This window comes from Pipistrellus kuhlii, unplaced genomic scaffold, assembly GCF_014108245.1.
Source record: "Pipistrellus kuhlii isolate mPipKuh1 unplaced genomic scaffold, mPipKuh1.p scaffold_m20_p_10, whole genome shotgun sequence".
NCBI lineage: Eukaryota > Metazoa > Chordata > Mammalia > Chiroptera > Vespertilionidae > Pipistrellus > Pipistrellus kuhlii.
This window is the reverse complement of record NW_023425405.1, coordinates 52,680,231-52,703,050: the sequence shown is the minus strand read 5'-3', so window position 1 is coordinate 52,703,050 and position 22,820 is coordinate 52,680,231. Positions and strand designations below refer to the sequence as shown.

At 45.0% G+C, this 22,820-nt stretch overlaps 1 protein-coding gene and 1 long non-coding RNA gene across 5 annotated transcripts in view; one reads left to right on the top strand and one right to left on the bottom strand.

Annotated features, from left to right (window-relative positions):
• Window positions 1-7,198: 7,198 nt before the first annotated feature.
• LOC123652008 lies at window positions 7,199-8,898 on the bottom strand. The gene is made up of 2 exons (XR_006741027.1): window positions 8,225-8,898; window positions 7,199-7,878 (listed from the first exon to the last, which is right to left on the bottom strand). It is a non-coding gene; the product is annotated as an uncharacterized LOC123652008 (long non-coding RNA).
• A 1,397-nt stretch (window positions 8,899-10,295) lies between these two features.
• Window positions 10,296-22,820, top strand: part of AMPH (amphiphysin) — a 118,542-nt gene continuing 106,017 nt past the window's right edge. The window contains exon 1 of one of the 4 annotated variants that reach the window (XM_045578599.1): window positions 10,296-10,471. In XM_045578599.1, coding sequence (XP_045434555.1) covers window positions 10,403-10,471 — 69 coding nt within the window. In that variant the 5' untranslated portion in view covers window positions 10,296-10,402. The remainder of the gene's footprint in view (window positions 10,472-22,820) is intronic. The other 3 variants (XM_045578598.1, XM_045578600.1, XM_036429776.2) reach the window with 3 other exon arrangements.

The window sequence follows — 22,820 nt, the reverse complement described above, 5'->3', positions numbered from 1 at the left end:
CACTTAGATTCAAGGGCCATTTGGTTTACCAGCTATGTGCCTCAGAAAACATGACACCACAGAAGACCATTCTCTTTGAAAAGAGAAAGTGCATAGAAAAAAATAAGAACATTCTTGGTTTAGTTTGACTCGCTGCTCAAGTGACATAGAGATCCAAAATTAAGGCAACTTGCCAAGAGGCCCAAGTGCTATATGTTAGTGAAAACAGAAATAGACTCAGAAAATACATGGGTGTCAGAAAAGTTAGGGAACAAATGTTTAAGGCCCTGAAATCAGTGAATGGCAGCTGTAAGAATCTTGTGGCAGCTCAGTAAATAGGACCCCAGAGATACAGATAAGAACTTCCGGCCGGGACCGGCTTGGCTCAGTGGATAGAGCGTCGGCCTGCGGACTGAAAGGTCCCGGGTTCGATTCCGGTTAAGGGCATGTACCTTGGTTGCGGGCACATCTCCAGTGGGGGGTGTGCAAGAGGCAGCTGATCGATGACTCTCTCTCATCGATGTTTCTGGCTCTCTATCCCTCTCTCTTCCTCTCTGTGAAAAATCAATAAAATATATTTAAAAACAAACAAACAAACAAACAAAAAAAAACTTCCGATGGGAACATTGGGACAATAGCAGGAATAACGTGCAGCTCAGGAGCTGAAGGGGGTCTCTCTGGTGGTCATCAGTGTCAGAGCCATTCCACACCTCAGATGTGTGGGAATCAGAAAGGTCTCTCCCGCCTCAAACCCACAATCGGAACCCTTCCCCACCTGTACCGTTGCCCTTCCAGCCCCATCCTGCTGGGTGACAGCCCGGAGAGCAGGGCAGGGCTGGGATGTTAAGATGGCACTGCAGAGTTTGGAGCCTGACCGGAGCCCAGAATTTCGGTCCCCACTTTGCTGAGTCCAGCCGCATGGTGAGGTAAGGGTCCTGTGTGGGACTGATTTTCCACCCCCTCCAGCTCTGTTTGGTGATGGGAGGGCATCAGTGCTATGCAGAGCTGGAATTTTTGGACTGTATGCCCCAGGGGGCTTCTGCAAGGGAGACAGACTGGTGAGTGCTGAGCTCTGTGATGGCCCTGATCTGAGCCTCCTGTGAATTTCATCAGGTAACCCCAGGAAGGAGAGGTAGAGCCTGCCTGCCTCCCCCAACCTGCGCCCCCATCACCTCTTCCTCCTGCAGGCGCCACCCTGGGCAGGACACTGTTGGGTTCAGCCCTGTGAAGTCTGATAAACCTGCTGGGTGCACTTCTATGGGGGAACCAACCAGAGAGCAGCCCAGAGCGGGACATTCCAAGCATGTGACCTTCAAAGGCTATTGTCTGCGACTCAGAGGAAGTGTTTAGCCACCTCCCGTGGGCTGGGCCAGCAACATTATCAACCAGAATCTCTTTTGATCCTGAGCCCAGGGCAGTTGAACTTGATCTGCAGCGGAAACTGCAGACTATACCCAGCCTGAACCTGCAGCAAGCCCCCTTAGGAGAAACAAGAGTTGGAATCTCTGGTAGAGACTGAGAAGTTTGGCTTTGAAGCAGAGACTAAATTCCCCTCATGGAGTGTCTGACTGCATAATCCCCAAGCAAGGAGCCCTGGGTACATCCTACTGGCTCTCTTCAGCCAGCTCTGGAGGAAGGCCCGGCAACCTGTGGGCTGGGGGTGGGGAGTAGAGGGCGAGTAGCTGACAGGTGGAATCAGACCTCAGGGAACCTCAATCTGACCACAATTCTGCTCCCATCTCTAAGCTGATAACCCAAGGCCAGTTACTCACAACTTCAGACAAGTGACTTGTATCTGAAATGCACCCAAAAGGACCCAAAACCAACACAACCAGTAGGGTGCTTCAGACTACACTAGAGCTCAACCCAACTAGAAACACAAGTAGCACACCCTAAGGTGGATCCTGGAAGGCTCCAGAAACCTCTATGAACAACCCAGCCTCAGGGTGCAGCCCCTGCCCATTGTCTCAGACATGGTGATAAAGGTTTATCCAGCCTTAGGGTTAATGGCTGTGCCACTGGGCCCATCAAGAAACCTATACAGTGAAGACACCTGAAAACCCCAATGACTATAGTGTCGTTACCTAGGGACCAACGGAACATGTATAAATGTAACAGTTGGGCTGTGAGGAGGATGAACAAATTGCCATTAAGGTACTCTCAGGAACATCTCGGTGTGTGCAGGTGGGAGGCATGAGAACATGGAGGGTGAAGAAACAGGAGATATTTTGGAGAGGACTGAGGAACATGTGCCTATCGTGTGCTGGGAGATCTACATCTGAACCACAGAGAGTAGTGGACGGGCTTCTGCCAGATCCCCTTTCCAGAAGGACTCACTGCTCACCTTTGAGGGAGTGCAGCCCTGGCAGCCTCCTGTGGCCTGCAGGGTGGGCTCAGCAGCAGGGAGCTGCCTGGCCCCAGTTCATACCCCTCCTAGGACACCCACTACCTGCGACTGGTGGGCAGGTGTGCAGTGGCTTAGCCATCAACCAGATGGAGACACTCTCTGGGCAGTGCTCACAATAAAGCCCCCACCAGGCTGGCCAAAGCTTTGTAAGGCCCGCCTGATAGCTGGGCTTCTTCTTCTGCCAATCCTGCTTTTCCCTCTGCCTCTCACAGGTTCATCCATCTCCAGTCAGCGTGTACTCCAAACCCAGCCTCTGCTTCCAGAGAACCCAACCGGCAACAAGTTTGCTCCAGAGCTCCCCCATCAAATTAAGAAGGAAAATAAAGACAAAATCATACACTTACAAAACTACATTGTTTCAAAAGAACGCAACAGATGAACACAGGCTGTTCTGTTCCAACTAATGAAAATCTTGCTGCGGGAAATCTGCTTGTCAGTTATTAAATCAGGGGATCCATTTTTCTCAGATGCACATTGTTTGGAAGGAGGTGGAGTTCTGTATTAGTTTTCTAGGCCTGCTGTAACACAGTAACACAGACTGGGTGCTTTAAAACAACAGGCATTGTTCTCGCCTCTGAACTCAAGGAGTTGGCAGGGCCATGCTCAATCTCCCAGCTTCTGTGGGTGCTGCAGTCCTTGGTGTTCCTTGGCCTGCAGCCGCTCTACTACAACCCTTGCCTCCATCATCATATGGCCATCTCTGTCTTCCCTCCGTGTCTGTCTCCACATGGCATTTCCTCTGTGTGTGTGTCTGACTCCACATCTCTCTCTCTTTTTTTATGAAGACACCAGTCATATTGGATTAAGGGCCAACCTTACTCATGACGACCTTGTTTTAACTTACATCTTAATTCTATTTGTAAAGACCATACTTCTGAATAAGGTTATATTTATAGGTCCCAGGGGGTTAGGACCTGAACTATACATTGTGGGGATTATAAAGGATTAAAAACACAACAAAAATCTCCAGTGTGTTTATTTTCTTCTCTACTTTCAATATTTCTAGCCACCAAATGGGAGGTAGAGGGAGGGTTTCCTCACACCAAGCAACAGCAGGATTCTGCAACACCAGCAAGGTGCTCTACAAGTCAATTCAGTCCTGACTTTCCCTGGATTGAGCAGATTAAGGGCTCAGCGCTACAAGACAGCTCACCTCTAAGCTCCGCTTCAGATCCCAAATCCAGGTTGTCACCTGTGCATCTGACCAACTGGCTATAAATCAAAAATTCCTATGACCCCCTTCTATTGTAGATTCAGTTAATCTGTTACAATGGCTCACAGAACACAGAAAAACATGTGACTTACAAAATAACTGGTTTATTATAAAATGATGTAACTCAGGAACAGCCAGTTAGAAGAGATGCGTAGGGCAAAGGATGTGATCGGGGATGTAGGGATCCCATGCCCCCTCTAGGCCTACTCCTCTCCCCACAACCACATATTCACCAGCCCAAAAGCTCTCTGACTTTCCTACTTCTGGTTTAATGGAAACTTCATTATGTAGGCATGTTTGATTAACTCATTGGCCATTGGTGATTGAACTCAATCTTCAGCTTTTCCCCTCTCCCCAGAGGCCTGGGGTGGGGGTGGGGAGCTGAAAGCTCTAACCCTCTAATCACGTGGTTAGTTCCCCTGACAACCAACCAACCCTCATCCTTAGGGGCTTTCCAAAAGTCACTTCCTTACACTCAGGTGTTTTTGAGAGGAGCTTCCTTGGGAATAGCAGAAGGCACTTTCATTGTTCCAATCACTTGGGAAATCACAGGGTTTTAGAAGTTCTGTGTCTGGGACAAGGACAAGGATCAAATAGAACATTTCTCATGACAAATCACAGTATCTCCGGGACCCCATTCAGTCCGTGATAAAGGGTCCTAACCTAGTTTACAAAGCCTATTTTCAGCCCAATAATTCCGAACCACAGCAGTGACATGGAAAGGAATAGTCATTGGCCCTTATTCCCACCATCAAGTGCCCACCTGGCTGGATGTCTGGGAGGTCACGTGGCCTTTGGAGGGGAAGTAGGCTCATGCAAGGGATTAGGCAGATGTTTGGGAGAACACAACGTTCAGGCTTCTGGCACATGGAATCGCACCAGGACCCTGGGCCGGCCTTGTCAGCTCAAGCGCAGGCTCTGAGTGGAGGGACATTGTTGTCCGCGTAACACATCCATGCTGGTGGCCGCAGCTCTGGGAGCAGCTTTGGAGAGAGGAGTGGGGAGGGGAGGAGAATAGCAGCAAAGTCAGGCACAGCTAGATAGCTATCTAGTATCTTCATAAAAAATATATATATATGGATAAACTTGGGTCTCTGCCAACATCTGATAAAATTAAGGATTTATTAAGAGGTTTTGAAATAGATCACTGTTACCAAGCTGGGGTTTGTCCAAGCTGGAACATTTCCTGATAAAATTGCCCAAGCAGTGTAAGCAATTAAGAGGGTGCTGTCGGTAGGTAGTTCAGACACATGTGCTGATTCCCACATTGCATGTGGGACTTCTGCAGCTTACTTGTGGGTAGAAAACAGCTTAAACTATTTGCAGAAACGTGTCCCTTTCTTCAGAAAGAGTTGTGGTTAATTGGCATTTCCATTATGTTTTGCTCCCCGACTTCTCCGTTGGTTTGTACGCTACTAAGTGATGTTTAAGCAACATGTTCGGCTTATAGAAGTTTTGCATCTAGTTTGTATAAAAGCATGAAACATGGCGTCCAAATATGTTAAAAATATGAGCCAATTTAATAGTGTCATTATTTTTCTTAGTGACCAATGGCTCTGTGTATTTAAAACAAACCTTTTTGCCTCCTATTTAGTATTTTGGGATACATTCATGTTGCATTATTAATATCATCAAGATGTTATTATTTTTAGACTCAGTTAAATTAAGAAAGGAAGAGAGTAGTCATGCAGGCTAAATTTAGTAAAAATATATGTGGAATTAAAATGCAAGTACCGTAGTTGGCATAATTTGAAGAGTTAGTTGATTGTGAATCTACACTTGAAATGTATAAGAAAATCAGTATATGCATTAAAGGCCATCCTCCTTTCACTGCGATTTTAATATTTGTGAGAGAAAATAAAATTTCATCTGGACCTTTAAGTAAAGAAGTTAAGAAAGTATAAGGACTAGTCATATTTGTTTGGGCCAAAAATTCTGATGAACTTCATCTAAATGTTTAAATGAAATGGTTCCTTAATTATCTATATAGCAGGTGTTGGAATAGTGTTGTTTTATTCAATGTCGCTTCATTATAATGTTGGTGAGAAGGAAAAAAACAAAATAATGCCCAGCCTAGGTCACTGTCTGTAGAGTTGATACATTCTCCAAGAATTTTCTCCAGGGACTCTGGTTCCTCCCACACCCAAGAGATGTGCATTGAGGTGAGCTGGAGGGTCTGATGTGCATTGAGGTGAGCTGGAGGGCCCTGGTCTGAGTGAGTGTGGGTGTGGGTGTGGGTGTAGATGATGCACCAGTGATGAAGGGCCTCCTGTTCAGAGGGCTCCTTCTGAGGCCCTGAGCTGCTGGGATCAGTTCTGGCCACTCAGAACTGGAATAAGTGGCTTGGAGAGTCATCATCTTGCTTGTTTCTAATAACTTTCTTAAATGCATGTATAGTTCCCATTTACCTCAACTTATAATATCATAACTGTTTTAGGTCTCTGTTTCGAGGTTTGGTGATGTTTTTGTGACCGGAAGTGTGCCATAGGAACTTAACAAAAAATATGTGGCTGACTAGAATATGTAGTGCATAGGTAACTCCTTTGAGTGCTAGGAAAGAGCTAGATACATGAATAAAGGGATCTAGAAATCTTCTTTCCTAAGGGCCTAAAGTGGACTTACAATATTCAAAGATAGGTGACTTCTGTGCCGTTAGGATATGGGAAATGAGCCTCATGATGATCTAGTAATTTGGGGCTTATTCCAAATTGTCCAAACCTGTCACCATTCACATTTTTCACTCATTAAGAAATCTGAAGTTCAACAGAGGAGGAAGGAGGGTGAATTGGAGTTAAAATTATTTCAGGAATTCTGTCCTGCTTTGGATGAAGATCTGGGTTGCCTTCTGTGGACCTTACCTGAGTAAACGTTAAATATCATTTGACAGCTAAGCTTGTTTTGATGTTGCAGAGAATGGGAGTTTCATTTTATTCAAGTGAAATCTACATGGAACTGCACATTTTTCCTTGACTGTGGATAAAAGTGGATGGCAACTCGGAGGAAGAGAAACCAGCCATCAAGGCTTGTTGCTGGGCGAGCCCAGAGGTGTTGGAATGGAGGAAAAGGCACGCAAAAGCACGGGTCCTGCACGCTTTTGGGGATGGAAGGTCACCTGGCTGAGGTCACCTGGCCTGTGGACTCCCACTGTGCGTGGGGATTTATTTTTGCAGTTCTGAGGCTTTTCCTTAGAGACAGCTGCAGGGAACAGAGGGTGGGACTTGGCGCCCAACCCTCTCCAAGACCAGGGAGGGCCCATCTGATGAACATATTTGGATCTTGCACAAGACTTTGGATGAAAAAGACTTTAGTGTGTGGAATAACAACGTTTAACAATCATTGTAGTCAGGGTCCCCCCCCCCTCCCCCGCCCCAGCCCTTACCCCAGGAGTATTGCAGAATTAGGAGAAGAAATACCTAAGGATGGATGCTCCTGAGCTAGTCTCATGCATGCATGTGTATTTGTGGCGCTCCTGTAAGTACCAGCGAAAGTGCTTTGTCGGTATCCCAGAGTGGCTAGAATGAGCCACATGGCAACCTGGAAAGGGATAAAGGGATGCCGGTTTTCTTGTCAGTCGGAGGGAAATGAGTCAATTACAGTTGGCACTTAATAAGTTTTTAATATGCTCAGTATGTGTTCCAAATAGAATTATCAAGAAATGACAAGCTTCTCTTTTTCACCCACATTACAGAACTAGATACGGGCATCTGAGGGATGAATTAACCACTTGTGATTTTTGTTTCCAAAGATAGGTACCGTGTTTCAAAAATCTTTGGAGGAATAACTGCAAGGAGACACAAAGGCTGGGACAGTGGGAGCTGATGGCTCGGGCCTGAAGAAAGCAGAGGAACAGGAAACCCACTGCTTAGAACTCTTCCCTTTGATTGTTAGCGAGGGCAGTGACGTGTGCAAGGGGAGCTGTAGCCAGGCCCAGCACAGGAGCAGAGCGGGCTCTGGGGCTCACAGAATGAGTGACTAGGAAGCCATATGCTGCAGAACATTCTGCAATATTCCAGCATTCTGAGGCTTGGATCCTCATGGCCAAGGTCCCAAGGCAGAGGTGAGGTTCTGAAGCCCCCTGCCTGGGAGAGCTGGCTGAAATTCCTGGCTTTTGAGCAGTCTTTTCTACCGAATGCTGACCAAGTGAGGAGTTCCCTTGGTAGGTTGGAACTCAGGTGACCAACCCATCCAGGTTTGCCTGGGACTTTCCTGGCTTTAGCACTGAAAGTCCTGTGTCCTGGAAACCCCCTCGTTCCCAGGCAGACTGGAATGAATAGTCAGCCTAAGGCATGGTTCTCAACCTTCCTAATGCTGCGACCCTTTAATACAGTTTTTCATGTTGTGGTGACCTCCGAACATACAATTATTTTCGTTGCTACTTCATAACTGTGATTTTGCTACTGTTATGAATTGTAATGTAAGTATCTGTGTCTTCTGATGTCTTAGGCTCTACAGCAGGGTTCTCAACCTGTGGGTCGCCTGAAACCATTGGAAAACACAGATATTTACATTACGATTCATAACAGTAGCAAAATCACAGTTATGAAGTAGCAATGAAAATAATTGTATGGTTAGGGCTCACCACATGAACTGTATTAAAGGGTCGTGGCATTAAAAAAGCTGAGAACCACTGTCCTAAGGAAATAAGAGCCAAGCGCATCGGCTGGGTATTTCAGTAACAAACCACCGCAAAAGTCAGCGGCTTACAACAGCTGCCATTTTATTTGCTCAACATTTTGCACTCTCGGCTGGGTTCAGCAGGGCAGGTTTCCTGCTCGCCTTCTTCAAGGCGATTGGTATGGCTGTATTCAGCGAGTGGGTCGGCTGGAGGCTGGGCTCAGCTGAGATGAAGAGACACATGGGCCATGTTCTCTGACCAAGGAACCTCAGGGCCTCTTCCTTCCCAAGTGCCTCTTCAAAGACTTTTATAGCCATGACGCTGAATGTCTACATGGAGATGCAGGGCTCTTCAGAGTGCAAATCCTGCTTGCCTTCTTAGCCTTAGGCCTGAAACGGGCACAGCGCAATCCCACCGGATCTTATGGGTCAAGCCGGTCACAGTGCCATGCTGGGATCAGAGAGGCAGACTGCACAAGGTGTGACTCCGAAGGGGCAGATCATAGGGGGCTACCGATGTAACAGTCTGTTCCAGGGGTGCAGGTGCTCACAGGGACTCCCAGGGGGCTGATGCACCCTAACCTGTTTGCTAGGAAACCTTCCTTGCTCTTCTTATACTCTCAGAGAGGATAGAATATGAATGGCTTGATTGTTAATATATATATATATATATATATATATATATATATATATATATATATATATTATTGATTTCAGAGAGGAAGGGAGAGGGAGAGAAGCATCAATGATGAGAGCGAATCATTGATCGGCTACCTCCTACACAACCCCCATTGGGGAATACAATCTGAGCATGTGCTCTGACCACAAACCGAACTGTGACCGCCCCCTGGTTCACAGGTGGATGTCAACAATGGAGCCAAGCCTGTGGACATGACTAGCTTGACTATCAGAGAGCCCTAAAGAGCTGTAGGTTGGTGGAGGGCACGTTTATCCCCATCATTCCTATTTCTGCTAAGCATAGAGCAGAGGATGGAACATCTCTTTTAGGTTTCTAGAAGGTTTGCAAGAAGCAACAGGTTGGAGGCCTAGGTTGACACTAAAAGGCCCCGGACTCTTCCCTTGCACGCAACACGCACGGCGGAGTCAGTGCCTCTGTCAGGGTCTCTGCTCAGGGCAGGGGTTACAGAGATCACCGAGACACAGCACCTTCTCAGCATGGAACCTGCTCACCCAGGCCCCACGTCTTGTCTTAAGGTTTAAATGAATGCCGAAACCGGTTTGGCTCAGTGGATAGAGCATCAGATTCGATTCCGGTCAAGGGCATGTACCTTGGTTGCGGGCACATCCCCAGTGAGGGGTGTGCTGGAGGCAGCTGATGGATGATTCTCTCTCATCGATGTTTCTAACTCTCTATCCCTCTCTCTTCCTCTCTGTGAAAAATCAATAAAATATATTTTTTTAAAAATAAAAAATAAATAAATGAGTGCCAATATAGGCCCTCCTCTCGGTGCCCTCTACCCCCTCTCGCTTCTCTACTGCCGCTCTGACCCCTGCAAGGCCAGGTTTCCCAGCAGCTCCCCTGAGCAGTGCCTCCCTGGAAGGCCAGGTCCAGTCCTTCTTCTCAAACAGGGAAGGTGAGGGTGCACTGGCCAGAGAGGCCCAGCGGGCACTCCTGGGAGACCAGCCCAGCCCCCTGCACTGCAGAGCAGCTCCAATCCTGCTGGGTCCCACTCTCCCTGCCTTTACCTTTCTTCCTCCCCCCACCCCCCCCAACCCGGAGAGAATTGGACCCCTTCCCACCGCCCCCCCAAACTCCGCCTTAAAGCAATCCCTGAGCTGCCTGCAGGCTCTGGGTCTGTCGCTGGTCTCACCCCTTTCTCTTCCTGCCCCTTCCTCCATCTCTGTGGGTGCTGTCTGATCATTTTGACTATCAGAGCCCTTCCTCCGTGTCCCCCCAACACCCTGCCTGGCGCGGCCTCTAGTCCCAGCGCGTCCCGCCGGGGCTCTGTCGCTTTAAGCCGGGTCCCCGCCGCCGCTCCCTGATCGCTCCGGGAGCTCCCGCCGCCGCTCCCGCGCCTCCCCTCCCGCTCCTCCTGCTCTCGCGCTGCTCCTCCTCCTCCTCCTCCTCCTCCTCCTCCTCCGGCCACCCCCCCTCCTCCCCATCACCGCCGCAGCCGCCCCGCGCCCTCTCCGCCAGCCGCTCGCAGCCCGGGGACCCGCAGGCAGCCATGGCCGACATCAAGACGGGCATCTTCGCCAAGAACGTGCAGAAGCGAATCAACCGCGCGCAGGAGAAGGTCAGAGCCCGGCGGCGGTGCGGGCGGTGCGGGCGGCGGAGCCAGGAAGCGGAGGGGGAGGCCCGGCGGCGGCGGGGCAGGGCCGCCGGGGGCGCGGGGACGCGGGGACGCCCTGCGCTGCGCTGCGCCGCCCGCGGGGACTGCGGCGAGGCGCCCCGGAGGCTCCGGGCGCTGCGGGCGGGAGGCGCTGCGCGAGGGGAGCTCGACCCGGTCCCCGGTCCCCGGGTCCCCGGTCCCCGGGCGCGGGGTCTGCGGAGCCTCCCGTTCCCGCGCCCCCCGCGCGGCTGGGCCGGCAGCGCCGCCCGCTCTCCCGGCGGCGGCCGCGCGGGCGGAGCAGGTGCGGAGGTCGCCGCCACCCCGGGCTGAGCGCATCCGCCTCCGGAGCCCGCGCCCCGCGCCCCGCAGCCACCGCTAGGGATGCGCCCGCAGGTTCCGGCGGGAGGTTGCGGCAGACAGCTGTCCTTTCTCTGGGCGATTCACTGGTCACTGAGCGCGGCAGGCAGAAACGATCCCGTTAGCCCAGCAGACAACCCCAAATCTGTGTGGATCCGTAGTGAGCCCTGGAGTTTAGCGCATACCTGCAGGCGTGCACACTCTCTCTTCTGACGCCAGTGACCTTCTCTGGAAGGTCAGAAGTATACATGTGACCTGAGCCTAACAGTTCTTCTTTGCACATTTTTGTGCAAAGAAGGACGTTTTGTTAAGAAACCTGTATTGCGCGGATTGGTTCCCGAGACCCTCAGTAGCGTGGCCACGTTGGGTGGTTTGTTTTTCTCACCCAGGGGTGTGCACACATGGATCCCAGGATCGTTCCGCACAGCCCTGAGCGGCGGGAGAGGGACTGATGGGATCGGGCACAGGCTGGCCTGGCTTCCCAGACACTTCTTATAACGAAGACCTTGGGGGCCCTGAGGTCCTCGTCCGTGTCCGAGCAAAGGACGCTCCTATGGCAGCTGGAGCGCTGTACTTGAAAATGAACTTCATGGTTTCGGTCAGTCCCACCGTAGCAGGATGCTCCATGCCCGGGACGCTGGGTGTCTAGCACTTTGCTGTTTTACGGAAAGTCAGATGTACTGCCCTGCTCTGTGACAGGCTGCTGGGCTGCCCCCCACTTCCTGCTGACCTAGAAGCTGGGCGGAATGGGGCGCTGGTCCCTTGGCCTGTCTGTGGGCTGAGTGAGACTGGGTGGCTGCCTCTAGCCCCTCCCTGCGCACATGCACACTCTCAGTGCAGTAAGAGGATTGCATTTCTTTTAATATCTAGCCCAGCTCAGCCTGCACTAGCCGCGGTCCTCTCCCGCTGCTCCTTCAGCCCTCGAGTTAGCAAGGTGCCTGCCCCTTTTCTAGTCCCCGGCTACCTGTCCCAGAAGTAGCCAAGATCAACTGGGATCTGAGCCAGGTTTTGTCATCATTTTATTTATTTTTTTCACACTGCATTTTACCCATTTGTGGGTATTTCCCCCGTCCCTCCGAGTACCCAACTTGAATCTTTGGTCTGAAGCTTTTCACTGAATCCGCTTCCCATCTGTGAAGGAATTTAGTGATACAGCCTGCTTTTCACATGTTATTTCTTAATCTAGGTCACCAGCTGTCAATATGCCCAAAATAAATGAAACGAAATGTAACGTGTCTTTACAGAGCCCCTATGAATTGTTGAAAACTCGCTTCTTCGTTAGGAAGGTTACCTGTGTATCGTGATTGCCGTTGTGGCTGGGAGTGTTCCGTGGGCGTGGGGGTAGGGAGCCTTGCACAGGGCTTCTTCATTGGCAGAAGTTGCTGATGAAAAGTGCCCATGGCACCTCCTTCGGGGGCTAAGACACCGAGAGGCTGGGAATATAGGGTCTGCCTTTGGGTAAGTCCTGTGCTCTTCCCCTGCCTGTTCAACATGAGGTGAAGGGGCATGTGGGAAGCCGCGGAAGGGAGCCCAGCCAAGCCCAAAGGAAGCTACTGGAGAAGGAAAAGCACAGTGTGGTGCAGGCTTCACTAGACATCACCCAGGTGGTTCCTTCTTTTTGCATTTTTTGTCTCCTCCTCTTCTCCAGCGCACAGACACTCCATCGTAATAACTGTATGCCACATATGGTCTTAAAACCCGTTCTCCTTGTTTTTACAACCAAAGGTTCTAAAAAGAGAGTCCACTCCCTGGGCTTTCTCATTATCTGTGCTCTCCCTAACAGCTTGCCTGATTTTAGCTTCAAGTGCACGAGTGCGACTACTCTGAGAGGCTTTTAATGAATTTGAAATACATATATATATATTTTCTATTGAAAAATTCATAAAAGTTCACTGGAGACAGAATGAAATATACATATAGGCAAAAACAAAACAAAACAACAACAACAACCCTGCAACAAATTAGGCCATTCATAATTCTACCACCCAGGGATTTCACTATCATTTGATGTGCATCCTAGATCTTTTCCCATGTGTATATTTATACAACCAAAGTGTAGACTTCTACTACAGTAGTTCCCCCTTACTCTCAGTTTTGCTGTGTATGTTTTCAGTTACAGTACCCATGGTCAACCACACTCTGAAAATATTAAAAATGGAAAAATTCCAGAAATAATCCATAAGTTTTATCTCAGACGTTATGGTGGATATTGTGATAAAATCTTATCTTCCTTCTCTGTCTTGCTCGTGATGTGAACCATCCCTTGGTCTGGTGTCTCTAGCTGTGTACACGGTATCACAGTGCTTGTGTTCAAGGAACCTCTATTGTCCGAAAGTCAGTAGTAGCCCTAACACTATGTCATAATGCCAACATCATCCACCTCACTTCATCTCATCTTGTGGGTACTGCCTCATCTTACATCATCACAAGAAGAGAAAGTGAGCATCTATCTATCATCTATCTATCTATCTATCTATCTATCTATCTATCTATCTATCTAAAATCTAAGTGACTGTTACAATGAACGACTGTAAGGCCAGTCAACGGGTCAGGATAAGCAGAAGTGGAGCTGGCTCCTACCCAGCTGCCTGCCACTTTGGCCACAGGTGGGGATCAGGCTGAAACCCGGCAGTACGACATCACCCCAGGAGTCCCCAATTGTGAGAGGGCACAGGCTAGACTGAGGGACCCCACCCATGCATGAATCTGGGCTTCTAGTAGTACATAAAATATTTTGAGTGAGATTAAATTCACATGACTTTCATTACAGTATCTACCTAGTAAAAGAATAACATGCTAATTGACCATAGCTTTGTGCCCACCAGCCAATCAGGAGTGAGTATGTAAATTAATCCAAATAAGATGGTGGGTTAATTTGCATATACAGGTGCCAAGCAGCGGGGGGTGGGGGGGTGGGGGGTGGGGGAGTGCACGCATCCCACACCACCCCAGCTGCTCTGCGCTTCTGGGCAGTGTGGGGAGGTGGAAAGGCGGCTCCAGCCAGAGCAAAGGTGGTGCCAGCAAAGGAAGGCCCGTTCTTGCATGAATCTTCATGCATCGGGCTTCTAGTATTGTTATAATTGTTTTAGTATTAGTAATATTAGTTTTTGTTGTTAATCTCTTTCTGTGCCTAATTTTTATTTTATTTTATTTTTAAAAAAATACATTTTATTGATTTTTTACAGAGAGGAAGAGAGAGGGATAGAGAGTTAGAAACATCTATGAGAGAAAATCATCAATCAGTTCCCTCTTGCACACCCCCTACTGGGGATGTGCCCGCAACCAAGGTACATGCCCTTTTCTGGGATCGAACCTGGGACCTTTCAGTCTGCAGGCTGATGCTCTATCCACTGAGCCAAACCGGTTTTGGCTGTGCCTAATTTTTAAATTAAAATTTATCATTGATAGGTATGTATAGAAAAAAAACAGTATATATAGGGTTCAGTACTGTCCTCGATTTCAGGCCTCCACTGGGTGTCTTGGAATGTATCCCCCATGGATTAGGAGGGAATACTATATATGGTTTTGTAAGTTGTTTATTTCATTTAATAATCATGAACATTCTTTAATACATGTATTGATATATTTTCAATCAACATTTTATTTTTTTAAAATACACTTTTATTTATTTCAGAGAAAAAGGGAGGAGAAAAAGATAGAAACTTTAATGATGAGAATCCCCTGCTGAGGACTGAGCTTGCAACCCAGGCATATACTCTGCCTAGCAGTTGAACTGTGACCTTCTGGCTCATAGATCGATGCTCAACTAATGAGCAACACTGGCTGGCTGGGCTCAATCAACATCTTAGATGACCGAATAGTATTGGAATGTATAGATTTTATTGAATCCCTTATATTTTGGACATTCTGTTTACACTGTTCCTCTTTATAAATACAAATCAGTGAGAACATGAGTAAGGGAAATGTATGCATACACTCTTAAGCATCTCCTTAAGTAAATTTCTAGAAGAAGAATTATTGTTTCAAAGGTACACTCATTTTTATTATAGTTATATTAGATTAGGGTTATTCTCAATTGCCACACCCCAGCATGCTGGTTCTCCAGTCATCTCAGCTCTTCATCAATGGTCTGTCGTCTCCATACTTGCACATATGCCCACAGCTTCCCCTCCCCAAGATTTCTTATGCTGTCAGGACCCTAAAGTTAGGATGTTATCAAACATCGTACCTAGAGTTATTCATTCCGTTCCACTCCACTCTATTCCATTTTTAAGAAAATGCTCATGTGGGTATACTAGATTGATTTCAAGCCTGCAATTTGAAAACCATTATCCTGAAGGAACTCTGGCATCCTTTTCTATGTAAGTTGGCTTTCTTTTGTACCATTTTATCCATCCAAGGATGTGTGTGCGTGTGTACATGTTTGTGTGTGTGTGTGATTAAGTTTCAGGAAATAGTGATGACTATCACTTTAATTTTGCATAATACTATGTATTGTATATAGTCTTATAACAGTCTTCCATTGGTAAATTCTTTGAACTCTATGATGATGGCACTTTCAAAAAATAATGTGAGGTACTTTGGAGGTGGTGAGTATAGGAGGGAAAGGATGTTTTAAAAAATATGTTGTTCTGAATTTTTAAAGTTGGGAATTTCTATTTTACTGTTTGTTTTTTTTGTTTTTTGTTTGTTTGTTTGTTTTTTGTTTTTTTGTTTTGTTTTTCCTAGCCATTTACACTAGGGGGCATCTGAGTAGAACTCCAGAGGAAATAAGTGGGCTGTGGAGTTCTGTGAAGGGGATAACAGATGTAAAGATTTCTTGTGTTGTGGATATAATCTTCCAGATATTCTCAATAATAGCTGACATTTGCATAATGAAAGTGCCATCATCATAGAGTTCAAAGAATTTACCAATGAAAGAATGTTATAAGACTATATACATAGTATTATGCAAAATTAAAGTGATAGTAATCATTATTTCCTGAGAATACATCATGGGCCAACTTTTAATGTAGAGGTGCTTAAACTTCATTCTTATTAATTCAAAATACAAATTTAAGTGTAGTATTTAAGTTGATGTACTTCCTGAATGCGAATTTCTTATTAGGAATGATGTTGGATAAAGCTATGGATGAGATCTTAGTTTTGAAATAGTTGCTATGATATAATCATATATCACATTTGATTACCCTGAAGCTACTTAGAACAGATGTAAAAAAATTAGCAAATCACCATTTTGGTCATTTCCATCTTATTCTCATATAGGTATTTAGTTGAAAGTTTAGTTCAGAAGTGGAAAGAACCATAAAGTGCTTATAATGATTTAATAAAATACACATGGGCCCATGCATAGATGCAGTTTTGTTATGGCATCAAATGCTTCTTGAATAAAGGATGCTAAATTTGCATACTCTAATATTGTATAATAGTTGTGTATTCTAGTGTGAAGTCAATCTGGTAGAATCAATTCATTCGAGGCATTTATTAAGAATTTAATGTGTGAAAGGCACTTGCTAGATACTTGTATTAAGCAGCCAACATAGATATTGAGCATAGAAACCAGTAAGAGTTATAAAACTTTGAACATAGTAACTACATAGTTATTAATGAAAAATCATAATGAAAAGTTCTGGATAAAGTTTCCCCTTGACATGGCGGCAGGACACTGGTTTAGAGCTGACTTGCTCTCTGAATTGTTGGTTATACAAAGATCCTTTTGCACAACCACAGAGAACTCCAACCCAGTCTGCTTTCATGGATTTGTAGGATCTCTTATCTTAAGCCATCAGAAATTAAAAATAAAAATGAAAGCCCTTATAAAATTCTTAAATGTCACACATCTAGATAGATTAGTTTGTCTGTAAAAGATTTAATTTTGCTTGGATTCCCAACCTTTAATGAGAGAGAGGGAGAGAGAGAACACACACACACACACACACACACACACACACACACACACACATAGTAACAGCTGGCATCAACTTGACTTAATTATGTTGTGGGCATGGACTTGATTATCTTGCAGGCAGTTGGTCTTGAATGTAGAAAAAATCTGGTTAGTGATTTGTGGCTTGGAAAGAACCTTACATTTGACAAGGACTCTTCTGCAGCACAGTCTCTTCTACTGACTAATGGTTGCTAACAGTTGAATAACCATAGACAGTTCTAGAAGAATCTTCCATGTTGTGGTAGCACAGCCCAGAACAAAGTGGCACCTTTTACCTGCCCTACAATTCCTCAATATTTGAGACATTTGTTGTACAAGAACTCCTGCCTCTTTAACCCACATACTTCTGTAGCACACTATCAACTTCCTGCCTGCTCTCTGTCTAGTGGGGTCTTCTCTGAGTCTCTAGGAAGATGTGTCCAGAGTTTTCTTCCCACCTCTCTAGGAAATGCTGTCAGCAGGGGGCCCACCAACATTCCGAAACAATGGAGAGGGCTCTCCTGAGACATATGTGGGGCCTTAGTTGCTCTTGTCAAGCATAGAGAATGAATTTAGAGATTGTATGACTCCAGGGAAGTGTTTCCTTAAACTGTAATTAGGACTATTTGGGGACCAGGTGAGTTAAAATGCAGGTTCCTGGGTCTAGTTACATATTTACTAGAATTTCTTAAGTAAGTACTTGGAAATATGCATTTTTAGTGCGCCCCTCTGGTAATTCAAAAGCTTAATGAAGTTTGTAAAGCACACTGCTTTCGGGAAGGGGGCTTTGTTGAGATTTGTGGTGGCTGTGAGTTGCTAGGTCTATGAGTTGCTAGACCCATGTCAGGGTGGTAATATGAAAAGTAAGCTTTCTACCACCCAGTGTTTAGACATTTATCTGCAGTGCAGGAAAGAGAAGAAGGTGAAAAGCAGTGTTCTTATGGAATACTCAAAAATACCCATGATCTGATAAGAAGAAGAAATAAAAGGCATTCAAATTGGAAAAGAAGTAAAACATCCTTATTTGCAGATGACATGATACTGTACATTGAAAACCCCAAAGACTCCATAAAAAAAATGACTAGATTTAATAAATGAATTCGGCAATGTAGCAAGATACAAAATTAACACCCAGAAATCTATGGCCTTTTTATACACCAATAATGAACTTACAGAAAGAAAGACTAAAAGTAAATAAATAAAACACACACAATCCCATTGATCATTGCACCAAAAAAAATTTAAGATACTTAGGAATAAACTTAACTAAAGAGGTAAAAGACCTGTACTTGGAAAACTATAGGACATTGAAAAGGAAGACATATTAGTAAACAAATGGAAGAGCATACCATGTTCATGGATTGGTAGAATCAACATAATTAAAATGTCCATATTACCTATAGCAATCTACAGTTTCAATGCAATCCCCATTAAAATTCCAACAGCATATTTCAAAGACCTAGAACAAACTCACCAAAAATTCATATGGAATAAAATAAGACCCTGAATAGCCTCAGCAAACCTGAGAAAGAAGAACAAAGTTGGAGGAATCACAATACTAGATATCAAACTGTATTACAAAGCCACGATTCTCAAAACTGCCTGGTACTGGCACAAGAGCAGACATATAGACCTATGGAACAGAACAGAGAACCCAGAAACAAGCCATTATGCTCAATTAATATTTGACAAAGGAGGCAAGAGCATACAATGGAGTCAAGACAGTCTCTTTAATAAATGGTGCTAGGAAATTTCACCAGATATATGCAAAAAAAATGAAACTAGATCACCAACTTACACCACACACAAAAACAGACTCAAAATGGCTAAAGGACATAAATGTAAGACAGGAAACCATAAAAAATATTTGAAGACTACATAGGCAGCAAAATATCAGACATATGTTGTAGCAATGTCTTTACCAATACAGATCCTAGGGCCATGGTCTGCAAACTGCGACTTGCGAGCCACATGCGGCTCTTTGGCCCCTTAATTGTGGCTCTTCCACAAAATATCAGGGCGAGTCTATTTTGAAAAAGTGGTGTTAGAAGAAGTTCAAGTTTAAAAAATTTGGCTCTCAAAAGAAATTTCCATCGTTGTACTGATGATATTTGGTTCTGTTGACTAATGAGTTTGCCGATGACTGGACTAAGGTGTTGCATAGATTAGCAATATGATTTCAGAGAGGAAGAGAGAGGAGGAGAGAGATAGAAACATCAATGATGAGAGAATCATTGAATATTCGCCACTGGGGACCAAGCCGCAACTCAGGGCACGTCCTATGCTCTGACCTGGAATGGAACCTTGACCTCCTGGTTCATAGGTTGATGCTCAACCACTAGCTGGCTGACTGGTCCTTTTAAAATTTTTATCTCCATGTTTATGTTTCCTATCTTTTTGGTGATGTTCTCATTGAGTTAATCTATTATTTCCCTAGATTGGCTAAGCATTCTTATAACCAGTGTTTTGAATTCTGCCTGTGGTAGGTTGCTTGCCTCCATTTTGTTTAGTTCTTTTTCTGGACTTTTCTCTTTGTCTTTCATTTGGGATATGTTTCTTTTTCTCCTCATTTTGGCTTTTTCCCTGTGTTTGTTTCTATGTATTAGGTAGATCACTATGTCTCCTAGGTTTGGTGGGGTGGCCCAAGGCAGTGGGTGTCCTGTGGGGCCCAGTGACACAGCCCCCTCTGCCATCTCAGCAGGAAGCTCCAGGTACCCCTTCTCCATTCCCATCCTCCCATCTGGGCTGTGAGCACCCTCCTGTAGTTGAGCCTTGACTGCTGTTGGCACGTCAATGGGAGGGATGGGCCCCAGACCATCAGGTGTGAGGACCACTGGAGACTGTAAGAGAGGAGGTGCTGTGCATGGCCCCACCTCACAGAGCAGAGCGCACTTCAGCAGGACTCTGGTGCCCGATGAGTCTGTTACTTGCATGTTGCTCATAAAGGTGGTTGGGTGGTACATGGCTGTCGTCTGAAGCTATTTACTGGGTGCAGTGGTTCTGGAGCCTCCTGGGAGGTGAAGGCCAAGGACAGCTGCTGCATGTGCCCTGCTTGGGGCCACCCACCAATGAGCTACAAAGTGATTGACAGATGGTTACTACTCATGCTGGGCTTGGAGGTGCCAGGGAGAGGCTGAGCTGCAAACTGAGACTAATATCTAGGAGTGGAATTACCAATTCATTGGGGTAGGTATTATTTAGTGTCAAGAGATAGTTCTAAGAAGTTTTCTAATGAAGTATACCAAATTTGCATTTCCATCAGCAATTGTGAGAGTTTAGAAAGCCTGTATCTTCAAATGATAAGTTTGGTGTTGAAAACTTAAGTTGTGTATCCCCATAGAATTTATATCCTTTGATGAATGAATGATTTTTATCTTTATACTTTTTGCACAGAATCATAGGAACTTACCATCTGACAGGGAAATGAGATATAAGGAGCCTGGGTCCTTCACACTATGGAACCACTGTCACCTCCTGGGCTACCTACATTAGAACAGTTGTATGGCAGCAAAGAGAATTCTATCTTTGTAGAAGCTTCTATGACTTTTTTGGATTTTATTCCTGCAGCTAAACTTCTGTACCAAGGTTTAGTTTGAACCGTTTGAAAGTGCCATTTTTTTGTGTGAATCAAAAATGGTCAAATATCATCAACTTCGTATAGTTCAACGAAAAAACACACAACCATTTGATCATTATTTTGCACCTACTGACTGCAGATGCATACTGTGAAAGTAGAGAGTGTTTTATGGAGGGTGCAAAGATGACTCAGACACGGTGGAAAAACACTCAGTACAGAACACAGGATAATGAGCAGGTGCTTGATAACTTAGAAATTATTCAGATTCTGTCTGTTGAAAAGATTGATCCCTTTAGTTAAGACCTCCTGGGTTAGCATGTAAGATCTTTTCATTCTATTGGGTCGGCAGCTAAGTAATTGCGGGTTTCACACACATATGGCTTCAGTTGAATTTTTAGGTTTGCAGACGTAGTACAAATGTAAAACACATTTTGTTATTTGGTAGTTGGCTATTCAGCTGTTAATCAGTGAAAAAAGGTTTTTGATCTGTTTTGTAGTTTTCGTTTGGCGTTCGTTGAAAAATGGAAAATCAAAAGGAACATTTTCGTCATATTTTGCTTTTTTATTTCCACAAGGGAAAAACGCATTGCAAGCTCATAAAAAGTTATGTGCTGTTTATGGTGACGAAGCCTTAAAAGAACGGCAGTGTCAAAATTGGTTTGCCAAATTTCGTTCTGGTGATTTTTCACTCAAAGATGAAAAACGCTCTGGTCGTCCAGTTGAAGTTGATGACGCCCTAATCAAAGCAATAATCAATTCGGACTGTCACAGTACAACACGTGAGATTGCAGAGAAGCTTCATGTATCACATACATGCATTGAAAATCACTTAAAACAACTTGGCTATGTTCAAAAACTCGATACATGGGTTCCTCACGAACTGAAAGAATCACAGTTAACGCAACGCATTAGCAGCTGCGATTTGCTAAAGAAACATAATGAAAATGATCCATTTTTAAAACGACTGATAACTGGCGATGAAAAATGGGTTGTTTACAACAATATCAAGCGGAAAAGATCGTGGAGCAGGCCAGGTGAACCAACTCAAACAACATCAAAAGCTGATATTCATCAAAAGAAGGTTTTGTTATCAGTTTGGTGGGATTACAAAGGAATTGTCTACTTTGAACTCTTACCACCCAACCGAACGATCAATTCTGATGTCTACATTGAACAACTAACGAAATTAAACAATGCAGTTGAAGAAAAGCGGCCCGAATTGACAAATCGAAAAGGTGTTGTATTCCATCATGACAATGCAAGGCCACACACATCTTTGGTCACTCGGCAAAAATTAATGGAGCTTGGTTGGGATGTTTTGCCACATCCACCATATAGTCCTGACCTTGCACCATCTGATTACTTTTTGTTTTGATCTTTACAAAACTCCTTCTATGGTAAAAATTTCAATAATGATGATGATGTCAAATCGTACCTGATTCAGTTTTTTGCTAATAAAAACCAGAAGTTTTTTGAACGTGGGATTATGATGCTGCCTGAAAGATGGCAAAAGGTCATTGATCAAAATGGGCAATACATTACAGAATAAAGTTATTTAGTTCCATGAAAAAATTGTCTTTGATTTTCTTTAAAAAATCCGCAAGTACTTAGTTGCCGACCCAATAATTAGTTGAAAGGCAGCCACCTCAGCAGCCAAATATTTCAATGGATGGCCTTGAGGTTTGACCTTGGGTGGTATTTTCACTTGTGTTGTGATGCAAATGGCCCACCTATCCCCACTGTGTCTTGTGCCAGTGGTAGGCACTGATGATGCTGTCAGGGACTGTTTAGAGTTGGTCATGGTACTTTAAAAAAGGCTACTTTTCTTGTATTTTCCAATGAGGCAACTTAGTGCTATATTTATTCAATATATGTTTTCAATTTTCCTTTAGAATAGATAGCAAAAAGGATCTAAGTACATACTTCATACATCTAAGAGTCTTGTTTAAACTGGAAAAACTTGGTACATAACATATATTTCTTCTGGTTACATGCAAGTTTGCTAAAGAGGTGCCCCAGACGACAAAATTATGAAGTATTTTGCTCTCCTGTGACTGACTTATTTCAGTTAGTGCCATGGTTGGTAAACTGTGGTTTGCGAGCCACATGTGGCTCTTTGGCCCCTTGATAGTGGCTCTTCCACAAAATACCATGGCCTGGGCAAGTCTATTTTGAAGAAATGGCGTTAGGAGAAGATTAAGTTTAAAAAATTTGGCTCTCAAAAGAAATTTCAATCGATGTACTGATGATATTTGGCTCTGTTGACTAATGAGTTTGCCGACCATGTGAAAAAAAAAATGCCCTATACCAATTTTCTTTTTTTGTTGTTGTTGCTTTATTTGTTTATTTATTTATTTATTTATTTATTTATTTATTTATTTATTGGGGTGGGGGGGGTTAGGCGCTTCTAGGATGTGGTTTTCATGGCTGTGATAGGGAGGGGCCATTACTTGAAGTACGTTTCTCTGGCCAGGCTCCTGGAACTCTAGGGA